The sequence below is a fragment of the Eretmochelys imbricata genome, chromosome 1 (genome assembly GCF_965152235.1).
Source record: "Eretmochelys imbricata isolate rEreImb1 chromosome 1, rEreImb1.hap1, whole genome shotgun sequence".
Classification (NCBI taxonomy): domain Eukaryota; kingdom Metazoa; phylum Chordata; order Testudines; family Cheloniidae; genus Eretmochelys; species Eretmochelys imbricata.
Genome location: NC_135572.1, coordinates 264,440,969 through 264,453,770, shown reverse-complemented (window position 1 = coordinate 264,453,770; position 12,802 = coordinate 264,440,969). Strand labels below are relative to the sequence as shown.

At 44.0% G+C, this 12,802-nt stretch overlaps 1 protein-coding gene across 2 annotated transcripts in view; it reads left to right on the top strand.

Moving 5' to 3' along the window:
- RBFOX2 (RNA binding fox-1 homolog 2) overlaps nt 1–12,802 on the top strand; it is a 249,488-nt gene that overhangs the window by 41,450 nt on the left and 195,236 nt on the right. For both annotated transcript variants that reach the window (XM_077829280.1, XM_077829289.1), the window contains exon 2: nt 5,563–5,613. In XM_077829280.1, coding sequence (XP_077685406.1) covers nt 5,563–5,613 — 51 coding nt within the window. The remainder of the gene's footprint in view (nt 1–5,562; nt 5,614–12,802) is intronic.

Sequence of the window (12,802 nt, the reverse complement as noted above, 5' to 3'; positions counted from 1 at the left end):
CTTCGGACATAGAGTGGAAACTTCCCACCATATAGTTAACCTTTTTGTTGCATGGGTTTCCTTGACTTCAGTGCAGTCTTGAATCCTGGACCAGCCGCATAACTCTCAAGCCATCTCTGACTGACTTCCTTCTCTCTTGATGTAGCTCCTACTGTCCAACCACTCTGTTTCTGGAGATGACTCTTCTGCATCAAAATCCTTTCACTTACAAGTCCCAAAAAGCTTAATTTTGGCTCTCTTCCGTGTCCCTGCCAAACGAATCTATGTTCACTTTGGGTTACTTTCTCTCAAACGCTTTTTTATTTTGGTCATATGCAGTGCATACCAAGCTCTCATTTTCTATAACAAGTGGTCTCTGTTTACCCTTTCTGCCTCTTGTCCAAGTAATTCCTCTAGTTAATGTCTGATGTGAACAAGTGCATCCTTCAAATGACTTTGTCCCCCTCTTTCCTTGATTTGTGCATCCCATTTGCCTCCACTGCCTATCACATTGGAGTTGTCTATGATCCTGCCCTTTCCTTCCTTCCCACATCTTCTGTCTGCCAATCTTTCTACTTTCAAGGGTGCTTTGAGAATGTAGTCAATATTTCTAACACCCTTTGAAGATGAAGAGCTATAAAAATGCAACACATCTGCAACATTGACTCTACTGCTGCATTCATGTCTCTTGCCTTGACAGCAGCAAATATCTTCTCTCTGGCTTCCACAAGTGTCATGATGATATTCTGAATGTCCTCAGCTATTGATATGACTCTGCCTATAACCATAACAATTAAATACAGCAATCCTTGATCATTTTGTTTAGTTGCACCTACTTTCTTCAAAAGCAGCCTCTTCATGAGTTTTTACTAATATTTAATAATATGGGGAGTTCGAAGAGTCTATTATTCCATTATTAATCATAGCATACTAGAATTGTAGAGCTGGAAGGAACTTTGAGAGGTCATCTAGTCCAGTGTTCCTCAACGACCAATCTGTCAGCTGGTGCTGGTCCCAGAGATCTCCCTGGCACAGTTTAGGAAGGCAGCAAGTCAGTCGCTGGTACCAAAGGTTAGAAATACTGACCTAGTCCGCCTCCCTCATGCTGAGGCAAGGCCAAATAAACTGAGACCATCTCTCATAGGTGTTTGTCTTATCTGTTCTTGCATTCCTCCAGTAATGGAGATTCTACAACCTGCCTTGGTAACCAATTCCAGTACTTAACTATCCTTTTAGTTAGAAAATTTTTCTAATATCTCACCTAAATCTCCCTGGCAGCAATTAAACCAATAATTTCTTGCCCAACCTGCTGTGGGCATGGAGAACAATTCATCGTTGTCTTCTTTCTATAACAGTCCTTAACGTATTTGAAGACTGTTAGCAGGTGTCTCTGTCTTCTTTTCTCAAGACTAAACATGCACAGCTTTTGTAATCTTTCTTCATGGGTCAGGTTTTCTAAATCTTTTATCATTTTTTGTTGCTCTCCTCTGGACTCTCTCCAATTTGTCCACATCTTTCCTAAAGTGTGGCACCCAGAAGTGGACACAGTACTCCAGCTGAGGCCTCACCAGTGCCCAGTAGAGTGGGACATTTACCTCCCGTGTATTACATACACCCCAGATTGGTATTTGCTGTTTTCACAACTACATCACATGTTGACTCGAGTGTAGGCTCGGCAGGATTCAATTTGAATGGTAAATGTCGATTTCAGCTGACACATTGAAACTGATGAAAAAAGTAGCCAGCTGTAACAGCGGGAGTGCAGCCCCCACCCCATTGTGCCTGCAGGGATCTAGTGTTACTGGCCCTGTCGCAGTGCAGGGAGCCCTCTGCAGCCTGTTTTCGTGGACCTGCTCCCTCATTCCTGTGATAGTAGGGCTGCAGAGGGCTCCGTGTACTGTCACAGGGCTGGTGACACCCAACCCCTGCAGGTGCACGGGTTGGGGAAGGCTGTGGCCAGGGCCAGCAGGAGAAGGACAAGCCCCCAGCTGTGAGGGGAGGCCACCTAGCTCCTGAATGGCTCGTCGTTGTCCTTTTGACAGCCCTGCCAGTGGGTCTCTGCTCTGTCCTATCAGGACTGCAGTCTTCCCCATACCTTGCACCTGCAGGGATGAGGTGCTACTGGCCCCACAGCTGTGCAAGGAACCCTCTACAGCTCTGCTGTCACAGCCCTGCTCACCAGCTGGGAGTGTGGGAGCTGTCCCTGGCCAGGAACTATTGAACCCCTGGCCACAGAGTACTGCTGGTCCTCCTCCTTGCAGTCCTGGCTTAAGGCGGGGCGTTCTTTACTCTTCTGGGCTAGGACCGCATCCTTCCCTGCACCTTGCACCCCTATGTCTTGGGCCCTTCAGTTGTGCAGAGAGCCTCCCAGAGCCCTCTGCAGTCCTGCTGTCAGTGCTGTTCTAACCCAACTCCTGCTCCTTAATTTCCAGCAACTGTAAAAATAAAAATCAGTAAACATTGAAGAAAATTCTCAAATAAAATTAGGGCTGTCAATTAATTACAGTTAACTCATGCGATTAACTCAAAAAATTAACTGTGATTAAAAAAATTAATCGCGATTAATTGCACTTATAACTATAGAATACCAATTGAAATTTTATTAAATATTTTTGGATGTTTTTCTACATTTTCAATATTGATTTCAATTACAACACCGAATACAAAGTGCACAGTGCTCACTTTATTTTATTATTTTTGATTACAAATATATGCACTGTAAAAATGATAAGGGAAATAGTATTTTTCAGTTCACCTCATACAAATACTGAAGTGCAATCTCTTTATCATGAAAGTGTAACTTATGAATGGAGATTTTTTTTTTGGTTACATAACTGCACTCAAAAACAAAACCATGTAAAACTTGAGAGCCTACAAGTCCACTCAGTCCTACTTCTTATTTTGCCAATCGCTAAGACAAACAAGTTTGTTTATGTTGACGGGAGATACTGCTGCCTTATTCTTATTTACAATGTCACCTGAAAGTGAGAATGGACATTCACATGGTGCTTTTGTAGCCAGCATTGCAAGGTATTTACATGCCAGATATGCTAAACGATCGTATGCCCCTTCATGCTTCGGCCACCATTCCAGAGGACATGCTTCATTGCTGATGATGCTCGTTAAAAAATAATGCGTTAATTAAATTTGTGACTGTATTCCTTGGGGGGAGAATTGTATGTCTCCTGCTCTGTTTTACCCGCATTCTGTATATATTTCATGTTATAGTAGTCTCGGATGATGATCCAGCACATGTTTGTTTTTAAGAACACTTTCACAGCAGATTTGACAAAACGCAAAGAAGGTACCGATATGAGATTTCTAAAAATAGCTACAGCACTCGATCCAAGGTTTAAGAATCTGAAGTGCTATCCAAAATGTGAGAGGGACGAGGTGTGGAGCATGCTTTTAGAAGTCTTAAAAGAGCAACACTCTGATGCGGAAACTACAGAACCCAAACCACCAAGAAAGAAAATCAACCTTCTGCCAGTGACATCTGACTCAGATGATGAAAATGAACATGCATCAGTCCGCACTGCTTTGGATCATTATCAAGCAGAACCCATTGTCAACATGGATGCATGTCCTCTGGAATGGTGGTTGAAGCATGAAGGGACATAAGAATCTTTAGCGCATCTGGCATGTAAATATCTTGCAACGACAGATACAACAGTGCCATGCGAATGCCTGTTCTCGCTTTCAGATGACATTTATAAACGAGAAGCAGGCTGAATTATCTCCTGCAAGTTGTAACCAACCTTGTTTGAGTGATTGGCTGACCAAGAAGTAGGACTGAGTGGACTTGTAGGCTCTAAAGTTTTATATTGTTTTGTTTTTGATTGCAGTTTTTTTGTACATAATTCTACATTTGTAAGTTCAACTTTCATGATAAAGAGATTGCACTACGGTACTTGTATGAGGTGAATTGAAAATCGCAGTTTTGTTTTTTACAGTGCAAATATTTGTAATCAAAAATAAGTATAAAGTGAGCACTGTACACTTCGTATTCTGTGTTGTAATTAAAATTAAAATATTTGAAAATGTAGTAAACATCCAAAAATATTTAAAATAAATGGTATTCTATTGTCGTTTAAGAGCGTGATTATTTATTTAAAATAGTAATGATAGTCATGATGTGTGATGGAAGTAATCGAGCACCTTTTGCCACGAAGCATTTGTCTTAACAAGCACTGTGGTCCTGGAGTTCAGTCTCTGGACAGAGACTATATAATCTTTTTGACTCCAAGAGATCATTGTGAGAACATAGCCTCAACCTCATGCTCTCTGTAGGACAGAGGCCAGTTTGCGCTGAATACTCCAGCATCAGTCAAGGTCTACAAAGTCTCTCTATCTAACTTCCAGCTGTTTCCCACAATGCAACTACTGGCAGAAACAGCAGTCCTGGCATAGGTTTGCTTTTAACAAATTTGGTCTGGTCAGCTTTGCCTAGTTTTTCCTCTAGGAACAAACAGCTGGGATAACATGCAGGGCTTGTTAAGACTCCAGAACACCCCCTTGCCAAACAATACCTACTGCTGTGTGTAGCAACAGTTTAAAAACAAACTCTATGCAGGAGTGTGGGATTGCTACTTTCTTTATGGCCAGCATTTTATAACTTTTGCATACAACTACTTCCCCCGTCTGCCCTGGAGGGAGCAGCAGGAGCAGCAGCAGCAGAATGAAACTGAAGCAATCCTATTCACTTTTACTCACTCCCTACCCTAACCTTGTCAAAGAAAAGAGGTGTGTGTAAGGTGAAACTGCCTAATTTCTCCCCCAATTTGAATTTGCAAGTGTAGGAGAGATTCTCTTCCTATCTCCAGGAAGAGTAAAAATAAAGTATTGATATGTTCACCGCATCTCTGCTGTAGTTGCTAGAATAGGGGAGAGGCTGGGAAATTATAAGAAATTCCAAGGATGAATAGGACGTAGAAAACTCACATATCCTTCCAGTCAAGGCAGTGTGACAGAATTGCTGATGTAGGAAATAGGATGAGCAATTTGGGGGTGAGAGAAGAGAAGCTAGAACATTGGTTCTTTTTGGGAGTGTGTGTGATATTTCGCCCAAGTTTAGTAAGGTTATAATTTAAACTGTAACTAACATTATGTTCACATGTCACAGTGTAGCACGGTTTTCAGGAAAGAGTTCACACCTTTGCTGCCATTGTTTAGATGGAGAGAGTTTTCTCCAAGACTGGGTTAACTGGGCAGCAGCACATAGACGTTTACACTATAATTGTTCTATCTCCACAATGGAAAAAGAGACGTTTTAAAAAAAAAATCCTGTGAAAAATAGCAAAAACTATAGACACTTCTCACAGGAAATGGAGTAGGAATAGTTTGATTATTTCATGCCTGTATTTTCTTCTTCCATGCACTCTGGAATATGTAGTTTCAAACTAGTCTGTATTTAGATGCATTGACTCACACAGAAAATAGGACATCAGTAGGAAATTTTAATGTTACCATCCTCTTTCCCCAAATCATTGCAGCTTCTTGTGTCCACCTGGACTCAGGTAGACTTATAACCCCTTGTTTCTATTCCTTACAGTCGTTGCATTCACCTTTTCTGTTCTCTTGTAGAATGAGCCTCTGACCTCAGGTTATCATGGATACCCTGCGAGGGATAATCAAGTAAGAGTCCGATTACAGTAAACTGTGTGTGTGTCTGTCTGCTTGTGGATGTTCTGGCAGATGGCTTCCTGACACTGTTTGTTTTGGAATGGGGACTGTTTTATTTCACTGGTTGAACGCTTACGGAGGTATACAGTAAATTAAATACATTTTTTGGCCATGCCACATGTGGAATGTGGCTGCATGCATGATGGGTTAAATGTGATCCCTCTGGTTCTCATTAAAGAATTTCCTGACCCTTGGCTATTCTTAAAACCGGACTTCAGATCTACATCCCAAATACCTATTCGGTCTCCTCAGTTTTGCTCAGTATAGACGTTCAGTCCGTGAACTCTTCGCTCTGTTTTGTTCTTACTGCTGTAACTCTAGCAGCTGAGGATAGATGAGAAACAGTTTTTGTCTGAGAAGTCTCTTCCCTTGCAGTGCTGCTGGAGCAGAGAACAGCGTGGCCCAGGATGGGTTGCTTCTAGCTCTTGTGAATTTGCCTTGGTGCTTTTTGAGTCCTGCAGGGTCCATGCCCCATCCACCAGTTGAGGATGTTTTAATTTTATAGTAGTAAAGATGGTACGGTTTGGTCCATTGCAGCCATCTCAACATCCTCTTCCCACTCCACAGAAGGTGGGAAACGCCAGCTGATGAGTCTGTGTAGAGCAGGGAAGGAGAGGGCCATCATAAATTCTTTCTACCTTTCCATTGTGAGGATATTTGTCACCCTTTGTCCCTTGTAAGCTGCAAGTCAACATTGTCCAGGAAGAAGTCCTGAAGCTTGTCTGAAACCTTTATTCTAACTCTGGAATTGAATTTTATGGAGATTTTTGAAGGTCCTAAGCAAGGAGTATGGGCACATGCACAGTAGAAGTACAGCTATGTTTTATGTATTCAGTGTGTCACATGCTCTGATTTTGTTTCAACAAACACAGTTGTGTTGCACTGAACCTCCCCCGCACGCACCCAAACAAACAGAAAAACACCACATTCATGTGTTAGCTGAGTTTGTATCCATGCTTGCCATGCTGCTGAACTGTTTGTATCTATGCATTCCCGGGGAATTTGGTAAATTATCCTACAGTGGTTCCATGGGAGTGTGGGGATTGGGTTGGGTGACCAGAGCAAGTGCATATAGAGTGGCACACCAGAGCCTGTGGTGTAGCGTAGTCTGTGATCTCCTACTGCACAAAGTTCTGGAAAAAACATGTGGACCAGTCATACCAGCTAAGGGATTCCCAGCTACATCGCAAAAAGAAAAGCCTTGTCTGTGCTACAGTATTTTGGCATTGCAGCCACCTGTATGCCTTATTTTAACTCTCAAGACCCTTGCTGAGAGAAAGTACAATTACAAGTCTTGCCACCATTGAATCCTACACTGGGTTTCTCTACATTGTTGTAGAGAAATAAACAGAAAATATAAGTGTTATAGCTACAGTGGTTGAGTTAGTTCTGCCAGTGCAGTGTTACAATGCTCCTGGCCCCATCATTCAGTAGTAGATTTGACCGTTCAGAATACTGGCTCTGTCCTCTCTCGTGCAACTCTTCTTTTGGCTGCATGTGGGTCTGAGAACACATGCATAGGTACTCATCCGCTCTCAGCTATGCTCCGTCCTGTCTTCCAACTCCTGCCATTCAGGGCCATCCTGACAGCACCTGGGACGCTATATGAACAGTCTTGAATGTTCTCTCTCAGTCTGCACCCAAACTCTGCACTCTGCACCCTGGGACAGCAATGGGAGACACACAAAATAAAACACTAAACTACATCTTTTGTAACCTGAACATGTTTAAACCTCATGAGGATTTGCCTGAAAAACAAAGGACAAAAATCAATTGCTGTTCAGCAGCCAATCTAGGCATGCACATGCCCTATTGTACGTACTTTCCTGATGGCAATCAAATCCATCTCTTAACTGCATTATTCTTTTATTTATGAGACAGTAGCTCCCAGATGCCCCAGTCAAGATGGAGATCCAGTGTGCTAGGCACTGTACGAATGTAGAATGAATGCTTCTGCTCCAACATGCTTACAATCTAAATAAGGTCAAGGTGTGAAGGTGGGTATTGAATGCAAGGGAGGGGGGGAAAGGGAGAAGACAAGGGTAATAGCTAAATGTAGTAGGTTTCATGGTGGCTGGGTTTTTTCTTTTAAGGTGAGTGACACACCAACCAAACAAGAACAGAAAATCAATCATGCAACAAATTAAAATGAGTTATTGAATAAATAATCAGACTCAAATCAAAGAACTTCCTCAAGAACGGTTACCGAAAGGAGGTAGTGTTTATCGTAGCTTGGGCCCAGAGTAAATCTGGCAGCAGCTTGGGGGAGAGGTTGGTGAGACTATACCATGAGCTTGGCAACTGTGAAACTAATCCTTGGCCCTCATGAGGCATGTGCAAATCCCCATACGGGACAGAATTATTCAGAGGATCCATTGGGACAAACAAAAAATGTGAACCAGGTGCAAATACCATATAGCCTGTGAGGCCATGGACACTGGTCACAATTTCAGCTTGTACATAAACAGCATCAGTTAATCATAGGGCCTGCTATGGCAGCTGTACCCTGATAGATCACGAGGACACTGCAGGTGGGCACAGGAGCCAATGGATCAGCCAGTGTGTGTGCTGGCAACTCTACACAGTCCAGTCATGGCCTCTCCATGAAGGTGCGCACAGGTGTCAACATATTAGCCAAAACGTGTATAGGCATTTCAGATGGCAATTTACTTCATGGAGGTTTCCTGGCAAGCCAGGCAACCTCACTTTTTAACGGTCACGTTTTCACTTTAGTAAATCTCTCTGTAAAATGATTTTCCTTCCATATTTGCTCCTCGTTATTTCTTGATCTATTAGGGTTTTTTCCTAGTCTCGCTTTTGGCTCTGAGGCAGATGAAATTCAGACCTGGCTTTCAAACTAATGAGATTTCAAGCTTTTAGCTAATCTGATTGGGAGCCTCTAATCTGATAGCAGTAGAAAGCAAAGTCCTCTGTAGCCACAGGCTGGGTCTGGTGTTGTAGAGACGGCGGTGTGCAACCTATCACCTGGTTCTTTGCAGCGCAGGGCAAAGGAGGTTAGGTTTAGTAATTCAGGCTCCATGCTAAAGTAATTGAAATGCAGAAGCAGCAATTTGGTCTGTTGAATGAGATTTCTCCCCGCACTCTGACTGGGAGCTGGATTTGAATTGGTGGTTTCGGTTCAGAGCCACAGAGGGATTTAGGTATTGCAATGCTGAACTTTTACTTCAAAAATGTAGGTGCAAAAGAGTTTAGGTGCCTACAAAAACAACGAGGAGTCCGGTGGCACCTTAAAGATGAACAGATTTATTTGGGCATAAGCTTTCGTGGTACAGGGTTCAGTGACAGCCAGGCAGGAGTTTTGTAGATCGTAGTGGAGCATAAGTCTCGGAGTTAGGTGCCTAAATACCTTTATGTATCCGGGCCTTAGTGTTTAAAAGCTGCATAGCTAACTCTTTTCTGAGATGTCACATTTATTTCTCTTTAAGAACTGTGCTGATTTCTTACCAAGTCATTTTTTATCAGAAATGGCAAAACTGAATTTTACTTTCTGGATAAAAGTGCTCAGGGATAACTCAACCTTTCTTCCATTTCTTCCTGTATGCCTTTTTTACACCTTTGAACTGTAAGTGCCATTAATTGACATCTGTAAACCTTTCACTGTGTTGTCCTTACACCATCTAGTGGATAAACCTTATCCATACATTCTTGACTGTTTCAGTTTTGTCACTTTCCTTCTTCCTCCCTTCCAGGTAACTGTTCAAGGCCAGGGGATTAGGGTTCAGGAGGGGGTGCGGGGTCTGGGAGGGAGTTTGGTGCAGGAGGGGGATTGTGATCTGGGGCAGGTGGTTGGGGTGGAGGAGGGGGTGCGAGGTGCAGGCTCTGGCTGGGAGGCACTTACCACAGGCAGCTCCCGGCCAGCGGTGCAGCAGGGCTCAGGCAGGCTGCCTTCATGCCGTGGCCACATGCCGCTCCCGGAAGCGGCTGGCTACTGGCACATTTCTGCGGCCCCCAGCTGGAATGGGACAGCATGTATCTGTGCGCTGCCTGCGCCTGCAAGCACTGCCCCCGTAGCTCCTATTGGCTGGGAATCGGCCAATGAGAACTGCGGGGACAGTGCTGGGGGTGGGGGTAGTTCACAGACCTGCCTCCTCCCCACACCAGGAGTCAGAGAAACATGCCAGCAGCCAGCCACTTCTGGGAGCGGCATGGGGCCACGGCATGCAGGCACCCTGCCTGAGCACCCTTTTTAGTGGCCCAGAGATCGTTGCCTGTGATTTATTTTTGCAGGGGCCCCCTTGAGCTGGGGCCCTGGGCTGCAGCTCCTAAAGCCCCTGCCCTAATCAGTCTCTGCCTTAATCCGGCCCTGCTCGCGGACCCCAGTTTGAGAACTGCTGCTCTCTGTGCTGTTCAGCCCTTGCCCCTCTGCTGAGTCTGCCAACAAAGGGACCAATTGTGGTGGTTTCTGTGATATAAATACTTGCCCCTTAGGCACTGAACTGAAACTTCCAGAGCGCATTTCATGTTTCCTGCTAAATGTCTCTTAGATACTATAGGCATGTCAACACAAGGAAATTGACCTTCATTGCTATAGTGGAATAACTCCCCCATGTGGACACTCTGTTCTGGAATAAATGTGACTTTATTCCAGAATAATTACTCCAAATTACTCCACTTACTTCCAAATAGTTATTCTGTTGTGACTCTGCCAGTCAGTTTCCCTGCTTTGTATTTTTCTAGTGCTTTTCATGCCAAAGTGCTTTGTAAACAATATCTAGAATTTGCGTCAGCCACTTCTGGGGCGAAGTATGCCCTTTCCCCAGTGTCAATTGAATATGGTACTCTTCCTCATTTTGTTCCAGACTGCTGAGTAGCATAGCTATGTGCCATATTCTACAGGCAGAATGTAATTGCACAAATTGGAACTGGGCCACAAAAGTGATCTTCAGCTACCATAAAGAGCTAGGGTTTAGAATGTTAGTTTGAAGCCTCATTTAAAAGATTGCACCTCCAGGAATACAGAGTTGTAACATCATACTAATTTGGAGGGGAAAGTGCCATCTATCTTATCACAACGGCTACTTCATGCAGTAGAACAATTTCCCTTGCTGGTTTCCCGTCCAAGTACTTGCCAGGGCTGACCTTACTCTTCTTATGAGTACAGATGAGAATATAGTCCAAGGTAGTATGGCTGCATATGGTAACTGCTAGAAACAACTTTCAGTCACTGCCCCTTTGAGCTGGCTTCAACCTCGGGGTAAAATTTATCTAACCCAGGGGTTCCCAAACATTTTTCATCCTTTTTTCTCTTTGGTATCTGACTAAATGTCTCTCGTTTCTGGTATTACTGGAAAGCCACCGCCAGAGTGGGAGTACCGTTGCCAGCTTGACCTCTCGTGCTTGGAATGTGCAAGGTCACGCTGTGCAGAGGACGTTATTTTGAGAACAAAATGGTGCCCTCCAGACAGCAAAAGTTCTTGAACAGTGTTTCGACACGTTTCAGCCTTGTTTCAAGGGACAGACCCTGCATGATCCATGACAGGGGTCCAGGAACCACTGATCTAATCCATTTCCAACTGAGCCACTGACCTCTTGCATTCTTATTCACTTATTGTTTTAAAATGTATATTCAGTTTCCTGAGCAACTTAGCCAAAAAGATTTGTGTGTTCGCTCCTACTAATGGTTATGAACTGGTTTGGATGAGACATGCATCACTGGCAGAAGCGTTGAAAACAGGCAGTCTTTTGTGCTGCTTGATCCCTTTCTGGCAACTGGAAAATTCACAGATCTGTGCCTGGTTCTTATAGGCTCAGCACAGCCCTTCCGCCTCCTCCCATTCCCTTGTGATGTGTGGAATTCGGCAAGAAGGCTCTTAGTGAGGAAATCGAGTGAGTTTGCTGCCTCTCCCAGGGGAAGTGCACTGCAGAGCAGCCAAGCTTCCTGGTGTAATCTCCTCACAGATACTTTACCTGTCGAGGGGAGTGGGGGAGTCTCTGCTGTGTACAGCATCTTCATGCCTTCTTCATTTGGGAGATGGGGCAGCTAGCATGGTCTCCCCATTGCTCTCTGACTGGTTTGGTGTGGGTCTGTTTCCTGTACCTTGGTTGTCCTGTTCACTTTTGGGAAGGGGGGAAGTGTAGCAATATGAGTTGGGATTCCACATTGGGTGTTAGCCTTTTTTAAGACAATACTGGGGCAGGAAAATATCTGAGATTCAAAGGGAGTGGGGGAATAGTTCAGCCTTATCTGTCTTGTCTATCATGGTAGTGCCTAGGAGCCCCAGTCATAGTTTAGGACCCTATTGTGCTAGGCTCTGTACAAACACAGAGCAAAGAGGTTACATTCTTAGGGCTTGTCTACACAGGGAGTTATTCTGGGATAGCTATTCCTGACTAACTCCATGTGTGCATGTAGTTATTCTGCAATAAAATCCTCCCCTGCACATAAGATCAGATGTGTTGAGGTTAGAGTTGTTAAACCTTCTACTTCACTACTTTTCCAGCTTTTTGTCAGCAAAGAGTAAAATGTTCGTACTCTGTACTAGACAGGCCCGGTAACGTGGTCTGTTGTTGACCTAACGTGCAACTTCTTGCAGAAAATAGAGATTCCGTTTAGAAAACGGCAAGATAAATATGTGGGCAAAAATAATCTGAAAGAGAAATTTAAAGGAAGGGAGAAATCTGGGAAGCAGTGGTGGTGAAAGATATTGAGGAGTGATATTGACTGATGTGGTAGACATGAGATTAAAATGTAGCATGGTCGTAACAACAAACCAGTGTAACTTAAGAGTGCGTACATAAAGCCTTTTAACAGAGTCGGAAGGGAAGAGACCTTCTTGAGACATCTCTCATACACAAACGCGGCTTAATATGTCCAGGTCTGTGCACCTCCGTGTCGGAAAGATAGTGACAGATTGGAAGGCGTTAAAAGCAACGTAAATTATGAAGCTATGGAAGAAGAGTAAGAGTCAAATATTCCTTAAGGAAAGAATTTATAGGGGAGAGCCAGGAGGAGGCTGAAGCTGGTATAGCACATGCTGAGGCACTTTAAGCAGGTGCAGCCGCCTGGGTGAGGGCAGAAGGGGAAGAGGAAAGATGGGACCCACCTGGGCCTACCTCTTCGCCTCCAGTGCCACCTACTCTCAGACCCAGAACTGTGCAGAGGAGATCCCTCTGGGGATAC